We start from the raw sequence: 13317 nt of genomic DNA, 5'->3' as shown, positions 1-13317 counted from the left end.
TATATAAGAATTTAATAAATAAATTTATCATTATTTTTGTCCAAAAAATACAAAAAATATAGTACAATATTATTGTGCAATTAATAATAATTATTTTATTTTATTTTATTTTTGGACAGGGGACTATTATGTCTAACAGAGAGAAACGTTGGGGATTGATTTGTATATTAGTTTTTCTTGGGGACTAAAATGTCCATTTTTAAAATCTCTGGGGACTGATCTGGGTAATTACACTGCCGGAAAATGAACTGGGGACTGATTTGTCTGCCGGAGTAAAACCTTGAGGATTAATCTGTGTATTAATTTTTCTTGGGGACTAAAATGTCCGATTCTGAAATCCTCAGGGACTGATTTGGGTAATTACTCTTACATTAAATTAAAGTATTTGTTTTGATTCAAAATAAAGGTGTAAAGAGAATACAGAAAAAGAATAAAAGTGAATTATCTAAATATCTAAATAAATAAAATATAATTATTAAAGACTATTTCTGTATTTTATGTACATTATTAATATATATAAGTATTGACTTAAATTAAAAATATTTATTTTAGTACGAGGATAGATTTAACACGTACTGATATGATAAAAATATAAATAAATAAAAATACGACAAATGAACTATATATATTAATATATTTCAATATATTAATATAGTTAAAAATTCAGGTGCAGTCGACTTTATGTGAATTTGATAACTGAGAGTCGTTAGATAATTTTACTGATTTGACTAAATTTTCATCTAATGACTCTCAACTATCATCAACTTCTTGTGAAGTCGACTGCACCTGAGTTTCTACTGTAAATATAAGTCCTAACAAATGATGAATTGGCTGTAGTGTGATATTGCTTTGGCATTATGAGTTTGGAGAGAGATAGAAACAGAGTAATGCAGCGAAAGAAAATGATGAGATTTGGTTCAATTGATTATTACTTATTGACTTGATTACAATTGTTCATACTGCACCTATTTGTACTAGCTAGTAACATCTATTCATAGGCTAAGATATTAAGTGATGGCTTGATGACCAAGTAAACCTTCACTAGATAATTCTGGTATTGCTGGTGTACCAGATAGACTCAACTGAAATAACTGCCTCGGATCCTTTTCTATCTGCCTTAGTCTCCTCTATACCAGATTACCAGCACTACTATCTACAGGCATGATTATTTCTGCTGTGAATCATGTTGTAGTTGTTACTTTGATGGATTTCATGCTAAGGGAACAGGCTTGTAATCCACATGTAACTAATACTTTTCCAATACGGGTATTGATCACTTGAACAATATGCCATTATTTAATGAGAAATAAAGGGACAAAGAACGTACACACAAAAAATTGTGTTTTTTTGTATTTTATTTGTTAATAAATTATATATATATAAAATAAATTATAAAAATTTAATTTACTCTAATTTTCTTTTCCATAAAAAATTTAGAAAGAAAAGTAAAATAATAAAAAATATAATAATAAAAAAGTGATAATAATAATAAAAAAATAAATTGTATCTTTTTATTAGTGTTTTTATATTACAAAAATGATACAAGATATACTAATTCAATATCTCAAGACATAATATCTATATTTATATTTCATCTACCAAACATAATTTTGTATGACTATATCTCTGTCTCTGTATACAAACATATATAGCCTTTGAGCCAACACTGTAATTTTATATTATTAAAATTTAAGAATAAGAATTTAGTATTTAGAATTTAATATTTAGGATTAAACAATGTCGTATTCTTTAGATATTTCATATAAAAATATATTTAGATATTTCATATAAAATTATATTTATTGGCTGTGTACAATGGGCTATTGAGTTACAAAATGAACATCTCCCATACTATCTAAAATAACCATCCGAGTATTAGGGATAATTTTGGGATTCACCAAAGATCGAACTCTTGACCTTTTAGATCTAACACTCTAATACCATGTCATGATACCACTCATCTCAAAAACTTCAGCTAATGAGAAAAGGTAATACTAATGATTATATCTTTAATACTCCATAAACCTCCATTGTACGCATTATACATATAAATATTTCATTGGCTCTTCATACTTTCCCATTAACATTTTACCGTTTACACGAATACTCTGATAATCGAATTGAGAATTAGTCACTGCTCAACAATAAATCAATCAAAAAATTAAGAAAATTGGTCAAACAATTAGTTAACTGATTAAACTGGTTCTCTTTTCTAATAGTTAATCGGTTTAAACTAATAAAATATAAAAAAATGTTTTTAAAATTATATATTTTATACATAAATATATTATCTTATTATATTCAATTTAATTGCAATTAAATTTTAAACTTTTGAATTTCTACTATCACCGGTTTAGTTTTTAGAACTTTGCTTTACACACTTGCATAGATAAATTTGGGGTGATCTTGTCACTTGCAAATGCCAAAATGATATATATACTGCAAATTGAATAAACACATTTTCAATTGTAAAAAATGCATGGCCTCAATCCACGATCCACGACCTACAACTAAAATTATGAAAGGAACAACTCAGCTATCTCAACTTTAGTATTTTACAGTTAAAGTTTTCCAATGTTGCTGTAAGACTGAACACTCAATCTAGACTCTAATTTAAAAAGGTAACTATTTAAATGAAGATGCTAAAAATAATTTTTTATGAAAATTTTTATGTTAAAAGTGTACTTTATTTATTTAATCACACTTTAAAAAAAATAACACTTTTGTAACACATCAAAATCAAATCATACATTTCATCATTTAAAGGTAAAAAAGAAACATCTTCATATGAAGACAATAATAAAATCTTCATGGTAGTATCTACCATTTAAAAATGACCACTCAAAATCTAGACTTTTATTTAAAAGTGACCACTCAAACCCCATCATGCTAAGGTTCAAAACTCTGTTTCCTGCACAAGTTCTTGAGTCCTATTCTTTCTCTGTTTTGTACCTTCAATGATCATCCAAATTATTTGGTTAGAAACTTATAGTTTAGAAAACTTTGGTTTAATTTGTATGTGCATAGAAATGAAAGGTTCATAGTAACCAATATGATAATAAACTTTAGTGTGTTTATATAATACATTTTTATAATATTAAGTCATAATTTCACTTTTTTCTTAAATTTAAGATTTATGTTTCAAGTTAATTTTAAACAAATCTTATATATTATAATACAATCCTATCATGTTTGTAATCTGTAAACACCGTTGTATTTTCATATTAATATCACATCATATATATCTCGTTTCTTTGTAAGTATTTGATAAGTTTTTTGTATATTTGGTATAATGATTGACAAATTGAACTAAGTATTTGCTTAATTATCATTAAGGTTTAATCCATTTACAGTTACTCCGGAACTTTATGGACAAAATGGATTTATCTCATTCTGTAAAATGTCGGTTGTGAGCATCAAACAATTTAATATTTATTAATAGGTGAAAACTCAGGTAAATCACTTCACTTCACGTGAAGTTGATATATTGTTAGATGAAAATTTATTCACGTGAAGTTGTCAAATCATTAAACGAAGGGCGACCGCATCTGAGTCCACCTTATTAATAACTTAATATTTCACATGTGATGAGTGAGGATGTTAGTGAAGTTATTTATGTTGCTTTCTTTCTTTTGCAGCTTGGAAGTTTTGCAGAGTATTATAATGAAAATTCCTCAATATATATTGCTGTATTTCGTTGGTAAAAGATTACATCTCACAAATTAATTACAACGATGATACACCATAAAGAATTAGCAGCCATATATATGGCTACCATGTGCACCTCCTCCTCCTCCACCTCCAATATTGATTAGATTAATCAAAAAAGGAAATTGTTCTGGTTATTGATCGAGGCGTCGAAGATCACCAAGGACTTTGAAATAAATTGATTAGCAGCATTAATAGCCTCTTTAGAAATAGGGTTGATGGCTCCTGGAGATTCAACGAAAGCATCATCGCAGGTGCCTCTGTAACTTGCAGCACTGCTGAACCTGTAGTAAGCATCAATCACGTTGTCCTGGTTCACCAGCTCAAGAGATTCATTGATGGCATCTACTGCATTGTCGTAGCACTCCTTGCAGATGGACAGAGCAGCCATTGCCTTCTTTGGGGTGGCGTGGTCCTTCAGTGACTTCGCGATTTCCGCCACAACCTCCAACGAATGGTTGAGGGCGGCGTTCATCTGAGTTTCAAGGGCCTTGATTGGATCGAATTTCCCCCTCACGAATGGTGCAATGGTTTCGGCACAGAAATCAGGGTTCTGGATGCCATTGCAGAAATCCGCGATCTGCTGGGCCTTGGATTTTGCATCACCTTCAAGGTTGAGGCCAAGGTCGAGGTTGAGGTTGTCGTTCAAGCCGCTGAAGAAGTCGTTAACTGGATCGGTGGGTTCAGCGGTGACCGGGCCGGGGGCCGGGGCCGGGGCTGGATTAGTGAACCAGATTGACATTCCTGTGTATCGATAGGCATGGCCTGAAAGGAGGAGAGAGGAGAGTGTCACAATGAGGAGAAGGCTATTGTTATAAGCCATTGTCTTCTTTTTCTTTTGGAAAATAATTATTATTAAATTTATTCAAAAGAAATAGGAGGCAGGGCAAAAGATTTGCCTTGATTGAGAAAGGGAACTAGGGTGGGCTTTTATAGTTTCAGTTGTTCGTTGCATCTATATACCGAAAATAGGTATGTGTGGGATAACTGTTCAATATGCCGATTTTGTTGCAGTGATTAAGGGTTCACGTTGGCTGTGGTAGCTTTCTGTTCAAATTGGAAGGTGTACGTGTGTGGTGTTATGTGTGTATGGTTTAAATTGATAAAAGGTAGGAGTTGTTAAAAGACACAAATTAATCTTGAAAATATCGTCATGAGCATACTTAACTTTTCAAACTAAAAATAAAATAAAAACATATGATCGATCTTTATTTACAGTTTATCAAATACAAAGTAAAATGGGGTTTCAACAACAATTCTCTTGTTCTAACGAGTTATGAGTAGGCCATGCCATTCCAGCTGCTTGCATTATGTAAAATGTAGGTTGTGAGCATCAAACAATATAAGGCGAGTTCTGTGCTGGCATGGACTTTCGTGGCTAACGGTGCCCACTAATTGACCAGTCACTAGTGTGCTGACATGTGACATTTTCTATTGGGTGATGGGAGCGTGTTATGAAAATGTTAATGGTAGAAACTTAAGTACAATTTAGTCAAATTATTTAACGATTTTTAACTATCAACTTCACGTGAAGTTAACTATATCTAAGTTTTCACCTTTCTTTTTTGATTAGACGTAACCCAAGTATAAGCACAAGAGTTTGTATCTCGCCTCTTCAAGAACGCCGCGCCTCTTTAAGAAGGCCGCTTCCATAATCGCAGGTGCCACTACCACACCGTTTTCGAAGAGAAGAATGAAGGTCTCGAATGATGGAGGATCTTCCGCTCCTGTCAGTTGTAGCTGCTGCTCGTGGAGATAAAAATGAGATGAAAATTGAATAAAGGAAATTTAAGACGATGATTTAATAAATTTGATTAAATTGTTCTCAATTATCAATTTTATATGAAAATATTGCAGGTGAGTCTTCACCTGTATAAATGGACTTTTGTATATGAGAAAATTAATTGATACAACTAAATAGACATGTGTTATGACAATTTGATTGGAACTTGAACAACACATCGGCGATTAAAAATAAAGGATAAAAAACTTGACAAGTGACACAAAGTCGACAGAATGACACTTCTCCGGGAGTTACAGTGAATGACGATAACGACCGCCTCTAATCGGAGTCGATCGTCGCCGCTACTCGATGAATTGCAAACCTTTGCCTATGATGATGGTCGGTCGTTGTTCCTTCCTTTAATCGGAGTCCATCACTGCCGCTACTCCTTGATGGATCACAGACCTCCGCCTACGATGATGGTCGGTCGTTGTTGTTCTCACCGACGCAAACCTCTAGGCGGAGCCCCACCGCTACTGCTCTTTTTCTCAACAGATCTGACAAGTTACTTGCTGTCGGAACTTGCAGAGCTCAGTTTTCCAATAGTTGACCCCCAAACGGCCAATGTCACCCTCCTTCATTAGTGGAGTTACTGTATTGATGAATATGTTAACTAGTTAGTTTTATTATTTTGGAATATTTTATTTTGGCAAGTCTTAACAATGAGAAGTGAGAACTATATATTGTAGTTAGAGGTGACAACATGTACCTTATCTGCCGGTAATTAATCCGACCCAATCCAGTTGAGTAAGGTTATCAATTCAATCCGTAGTTGGTAGGGTTGTCAATCCGACTCGCAATGGATAAGGTGCGGGTAAGATTTTTTGTGGGTTGGGTAGAGTGTTGTTGCCGGGGACCTGAAATTCACCTTCTGATAATGGCGGACCTCCAGTATAAAGACAGCCACACGGCGTCTAAATCTGAAGCTGAAAACCAGAGGACAACGCCATTATACGACCTTCACCACACCAAACGCATGGTCCTCATGGGGAAGGGCCATCAGCAAACCCCCAGCCAAGGTGGATCCATTCAGAAATCCATCACCCTGAAGAGGAAGAACCCCCACAAACGGCCGAGATATTGGGTCTGTTTTGTGGCTAGTGAGAACGGCTAGAACAGCTGGAGTATGAGGCCAAGTGACAACGAAAAGCGGAACGAGAGCTACGGAGAGAGGTAAGACGACGAAGGGAGCTAGAAGAAAAGCTTCTGAAGTTAGAAACCGACACCTTTGCAATCGAAATAACCGAATAGATTGGAAAGATAGCCCCTTAGGTGGGGAAGACCCGTTCATAGAAGAGATCATGCAGGCCAAAATTCTCAGAAACTTCAAAACACCCGACATGAATCTCTATGACGCCTCTGACGCTACCCGTTGCAAAGCCTTCCCAACAACACTAACCAAAGCAGCAATGAAGTGGTTTGACAACTTACCCCTCAAGTTGGTAACTAGCTTTGATGACTTGGCAAGGAAGTTTTTAACTAGATTCTCCATCTAGAAGGATAAAACAAAGCACGCTGTGAGCCTGCTAAGAGTCAAGCAAGAGGTCGGAGAAACCCTCCTAGACTACATGGAAAGGTTCAACAAGGCATGCTTGGTCAGAATCTCCCGTGATCATGGGATTGGTCAATGGCCTTAGAGAAGGGTCATTCTCCCAGTCAATATCTAAGAGGGATCCATCTTTTCTGAATGAAGTCCAAGAAATGGTAGAGAAATATATCAACATGGAATAGAATTTTTGACTAAGGGAACCTCTTCCACGACCCAGCTCGTCCTATCCATCTCGGAAAAAAGAAAAAAAAAACAAAAAAGAAGGAAGACCAAAACTCAGAAAAGCCCGAGAGGTACCACAACTACACCCCTCTAAGAGTCTCTCTAGTTGATGTTTACAGAGAAATATGCCACACAGAAAAGCTCCCACCTCCTCATCCAATTAAACATAAGAAGGTAGGAAGTCAGACTGAATACTGTCAGTACCATAAGCTCTATGGACATTCCACCAATGAATGCTACGACTTAAAGAATGTCATAGAAGGCCGATTAGACAGATATCTGGCAAACAGGTCGGACGACCCAAGGAAAAGAAGGAGGGACGAAGAGAAAAGACAATAAGACCATCCATCTCAAAACCCTAGAACGACACATACACATGATCTATGGGGGGTTTGCTGGAGGAAGAATGTCTAAATCATCACGAAAAAAGCATCTCAAAGAGGTATACCAAGTCGGGAGGAAGTCAGAATACCTGACTTACCTACCATCTCGTTCACTAAAGAAGATGCCCAAGGGATAACACCTGGGCATGATGATCCCTTGGTGATAACGATGATTCTCGCAAACGCAAATCTCCATAGAACCTTGATAGACTAGGGCAGCTCGGTGGATATCCTATTCAAACCCGCTTTTGACAAGCTCGGGTTGGAAGAAAAGGACTTAAAGGCCTACCCAGACAACCTATTTGAACTGGGGGGACACAGCAATTCGATCGCTGGGGCACATCTCCTTATACACCACTTTCGGAAAGGGTGCCAGGTCGAAGACACTAAATATTGATTACATAGTGGTTGATGTAAATTCGGCGTATAATGCCTTAATAGGTCGGACGACCTTAAACTGACTTGTGGTTGTCGTCTCAATACCTCACCTCTACATGAAGTTTCCCACAATGGAAGGGATCGCACTATTAAGGAAGATCAAAAGCTAACTCAAAAATGCTACAATGAAAGCCTTAATTTAAAAGGTAGTCCTAAGAGCAAAGAGGTCAATACGATTAAATTGGGTGGAGTCCAAACTCGAAAAGAGCTACGCCCCCAACCTGGGGCAAGGTAGAGGAAGCACAAATCAGATATCACCCCAACAAAACAAAAAATATCGGAGCTAACCTGGAGGAAAGTCTAAAGGAACAACTCGTGGCGTGGTGCACGAAATTGCAATCACACTTTTGCAATTCCGCACAACTAACCAGCAAGTGCACTGGGTCGTCCAAGTAATACCTTGCGTGAGCAAGGGTCGATCCCACGGAGATTGTCGGCTTGAAGCAAGCTATGGTTATCTTGTAAATCTTAGTCAGGATATCAGAAATTATCAGGATTGATTGTAAAAAGCAAAAGAACATGAAATGGTTACTTGTTTTGCAGTAATGGAGAATAGGTTGAGGTTTGGAGATGCTCCATCTTCTGAATCTCTGCTTTCCTACTATCTTCTTCTTCAAACACGCAAGTCTCCTTCCATGGCAAGCTGTGTGTAGGGTTTCACCGTTGTCAGTGGCTACCTCCCATCCTCTCAGTGAAAGCGATTGCATATGCTCTGTCACAGCATAGCAGAATTCATCTGTCGGTTCTCAATCAGGCCGGAATAGAATCCAGTGATTCTTTTGCGTCTGTCACTAACGCCCCGCCTTCAGGAGATTGAAGCACGTCACAGTCATTCAATCATTGAATCCTACTCAGAATACCACAGACAAGGTTTAGACCTTCCGGATTCTCTTGAATGCCGCCATCAGTTCTAGCTTATACCACGAAGATTCCGATTAAAGAACCCAAGAGATATCTACTTAATCTAAGATAGAACGGAGGTGGTTGTCAGTCACACGTTCATAGTTGAGAATATGATGAGTGTCACGGATCATCACATTCATCCGGGTTAAGAGCAAGTGATATCTTAGAATGGAAGCAAGCATGATTGAATAAGAAACAGTAGTAATTGCATTAATCCATCAAGACACAGCAGAGCTCCTCACCCCCAACCATGGGGTTTAGAGGCTCATACTGTGGAAAGAAACATGTAAGAAATGTTATGAGGTCATAAGGTACGGATACAATGTCAAAAGATCCTATTAATAGTAAACTAGTATCCTAAGGTTTACAGAAATGAGTAAATTACAGAAAAATCCACTTCCGGGCCCACTTGGTGTGTGCTTGGGCTGAGCAATGAAGCATTTTTGTGTAGAGACCTTTTCTGGAGTTAAACGTCAGCTTTCATGCCAGTTTGGGCGTTTAACTCCAAGTTTTATGCCAGTTCCGGCGTTTAACGCTGGAATTTCTATAGGTGACTTTGAGCGCCGGTTTGGGCCATCAAATCTTGGGCAAAGTATGGACTATTATATATTGCTGGAAAGCCCAGGATGTCTACTTTCCAATTCCGTTGAGAGCGCGCCAATTGGGCTTCTGTAGCTCCAGAAAATCCACTTCGAGTGCAGGGAGGTCAGAATCCAACAGCATCTGCAGTCCTTTTCAGTCTCTGGATCAGATTTTTGCTCAGAACCTTCGATTTCAGTCAGAAAATACCTGAAATCACAGAAAAACACACAAACTCATAGTAAAGTCCAGAAAAGTGAATTTTAACTAAAAACTAATAAAAATATAATAAAAACTAACTAAAAGATACCAAAAACATACTAAAAACAATGCCAAAAAGCGTACAAATTAACCGCTCATCACAACACCAAACTTAAATTGTTGCTTGTCCCCAAGCAACTGAAAATCAAAATAGGATAAAAAGAAGAGAATATACTATAGACTCCAAAATATCAAAGAAACATAGCTCCAATTAGATGAGCGGGACTAGTAGCTTTTTGCCTCCGAACAGTTTTGGCATCTCACTCTATCCCTTGAAGTTCAGAATGATTGGCATCTATAAGAACTCAGAACTCAGATATTGTTATTGATTCTCCTAGTTAAGTATATTGATTCTTGAACATAGCTAGTGTATGAGTCTTGGCTGTGGCCCAAAGCACTCTGTCTTCCAGTATTACCACCGGATACATACATGCCACAGACACATAATTGGGTGAACCTTTTTAGATTGTGACTCAGCTTTGCTAAAGTCCCCAATTAGAGGTGTCCAGGGTTCTTAAGCACACTCTTATTGCTTTGGATCACCACTTTATTTCTTTCTTTTTCTTTTCTTCTCTCTTTTTTTTTCTCGAAAATTTTCTTTTTTTTTTCACTGCTTTTTCTTGCTTCAAGAATCAATTTGATGATTTTTCAGATCCTCAATAACAGTTCTCTTTCTCCTCATTCTTTCAAGAGCCAACAATTTTAACATTCTCAAACCAACAAGTTCAAAAGGCATATGCACTGTTCAAGCATTCATTCAGAAAACAGAAAGTATTGTCACCACATCAAACTAATTCAACTAGTTTCAGAGATAAATTTCGAAATCCTGTACTTCTTGTTCTTTTGTGATTAAAGCATTTTTCTTTTAAGAGAGGTGATGGATTCATAGGACATTCATAGCTTTAAGGCATAAACTTAATTTTATTAATTATGAATTAAGAAAAAGACTCAGAAATTAAATATAAGATGGAACTAAAATTAGAAAAAAAAAACGAAATAATATATAAAAGAAAACGAAAAAGAATAAGCTCCTAATGATAGAGGTTTTCACAGAGTTAGGACTCAACAACCTTGATTTTGAGAAGTGGATGCTCCCTCAGCTTGAGATGAGAGCTTTTGGCGTTTCATCTCTTGGATTTCACGCCCCTGCTTCTCTTGCTCCTTCAGCAATTTGCAGAGCATGCAGTTTTGATTCTGCTGTTCTTCCTTCAGTTGCTCCATAGTCTCTTGCAACTTGTTAATAGATGCTTCTAGGTTGGCCCAGTAGCCAATTTCAGGGAATTCAGGGAGGAACTCATGCGCCCTCCTTTTGATAGAGTTGTCTTGCACTTGTCCTTCCATTGACTTCTTGGTGATTGGATGTTCAATGGGTATGAACTCATCTACTCCCATCTTCACCCCAGCCTCTTTACAGAGCAAGGAGATCAAGCTTGGGTAAGCCAATTTGGCTTCAGTGGAATTCTTGTTTGCAATTGTGTAGATCTCACAAGCAATCACATGATGCACCTCCACTTCTCTTCCAAGCATAATGCAATGAATCATCACTGCTCTCTTGATGGTGACCTCAGAACGGTTGCTAGTGGGCAATATGGAACGCCCAATAAAGTCTAGCCAACCTCTTGCAATTGGTTTGAGGTCTCCCCTATTGAGTTGGTTTGGGACACCCTTAGAATTGGTTATCCACTTAGTTCCAGGGAGGCATATGTCCTCTAGAACTTGATCCAACCCCTTATCTACTCTCACCATCCTCCTATTAAAGGAATAAGGATCATCTTGCAGTTGAGGCAACTTGAAGATTTCTCTTATTTTGTCCAGATGGAAGTACATAACTTTCCCTCTGACCATGGTTCTATAGGTATGGTAAGCAGTTCCAGTCATTCTCTGCTTATCTGTTAGCCACAGATTTGAGTAGAATTCCTGAACCATGTTCCTTCCAACCTTTGTCTCAGGATTGGTTAGAACTTCCCATCCTCTGTTTTGAATTTGCTCTTGGATCCCCGGATATTCATCTTCTTTCAGATCGAATTTCACTTCCGGGATCACTAACCTCAGACCCATTATTTTGTGATAATGGTCTTCATGTTCTTTGGTTAAGAACTTCTCTTGATTCCAAAGATTCTTTGGATTATTCTCTTTCTTGCCTCTTAAATTGGTTTGTTTTCCCTTAGGAGCCATGATATTGATGAATCTTGGCTTAGTGATCACGGAAAAGCACACCAAACTTAGAGGTTTGCTTGTCCTCAAGCAAAAGAAAAGAAAGAAGAGAGAGAGAAAGAGGAAATTCGAATGGTGTGGGTAAAGGGGGTTCCAAACGTGAATTTATAAGGGGAGGGAGAAGAGATTTCAAAAAAAATAAGAATTTGAAAGAAAATTTGAGAAGATATGGAGAGAAATTGAGAAAAGGGTGAGTTTTTGAAGAAGATTTGGGGTTAATTTGAAATAGATTTGAAGAATGGTTTTGATTTGTGAAGATTTGAAAGTGAATGATGAAAGGTTGAAGTGCATTTATGTAGAAGAGTATGGTTAAAAAGAGGAAAGTTTGAAAAAAATTGAGTTGAAAACAAAAATGTGGTCCCCCCACCTTTCTGGCGTTAAACGCCCAGAATGGCACCCATTCTGGCGTTTAACGCCCATTTGCTACCCTTTTTGGGCGTTTAACGCCCAGCCAGGTGCCCTGGCTGGCGTTAAACGCCAGAAATCCTTTGTCACTGGGCGTTTTTCAGAACGCCCAAGATGCTGCACACCTGGCGTTAAACGCCCAGAATGGTGCCCATTATGGCGTTTAACGCCCAAAATGGCACCATTCCTGGCGTTAAACGCCCAGAATGGTACCCATTCTGGCGTTTAACGCCCAAAATGCCCCTTATTGGCATTTTTTCGCCAGTAAGCTCATTTTCTCTGCTTTTTGAGCTGAATCCTTCTGTAACTCTGTGAATTCCTTCATTTTTGATACTTGCCTCTGTAAGAACTAATCATATACCTTCCTAATGACTGGGTTGCCTCCCAGCAAGCGCTTCTTTACTGTCTTTAGCTGGACTTCTGCTAAGAATCACTCAAGTCTCAGTCTTGAGCATTCCTGCTCAAAATTGCTTTCAAGATAATGCTTGATTCTTTGTCCATTAACAATGAACTTCTTGTCAGAATCAATATCCTGAAGCTCAACATATCCATATGGTGATACTCTTGTAATCACATACGGACCCCTCCACCGGGATTTGAGTTTTCCTGGAAACAATTTGAGCCTGGAGTTGAAGAGCAGAACTTTTTGTCCTGGCTCAAAGACTCTGGTTGACAATCTCTTGTCATGCCACTTCTTTGTCTTTTCCTTATAAATTTTTGCATTTTCAAAGGCATTGAGTCTGAACTCCTCTAGCTCATTTAGCTGGAGCAGTCTTTTCTCACCAGCTAACTGTGCGTCCATGTTTAGGAATCTGGTTGCCCAGTAGGCCTTATGTTCCAGTTCTACAGGCAAATGACAGGCCTTCCCATAT

General features: G+C 37.4%; 1 protein-coding gene across 1 annotated transcript; it reads right to left on the bottom strand.

Annotated features, from left to right (window-relative positions):
* Positions 1 to 3820: 3820 nt before the first annotated feature.
* On the bottom strand, positions 3821 to 4531 carry LOC130933614 (putative invertase inhibitor). The gene has a single exon (XM_057863236.1). The coding sequence runs from the start codon at positions 4529 to 4531 to the stop codon at positions 3821 to 3823; it is 711 nt and encodes a 236-aa protein (XP_057719219.1).
* Positions 4532 to 13317: the final 8786 nt, after the last annotated feature.

Source organism: Arachis stenosperma, chromosome 6 (genome assembly GCF_014773155.1).
Source record: "Arachis stenosperma cultivar V10309 chromosome 6, arast.V10309.gnm1.PFL2, whole genome shotgun sequence".
NCBI classification, from domain to species: domain Eukaryota; kingdom Viridiplantae; phylum Streptophyta; class Magnoliopsida; order Fabales; family Fabaceae; genus Arachis; species Arachis stenosperma.
Note: the sequence above shows the minus strand (reverse complement) of the source record. Positions and strands in the feature narration are given on the sequence as shown.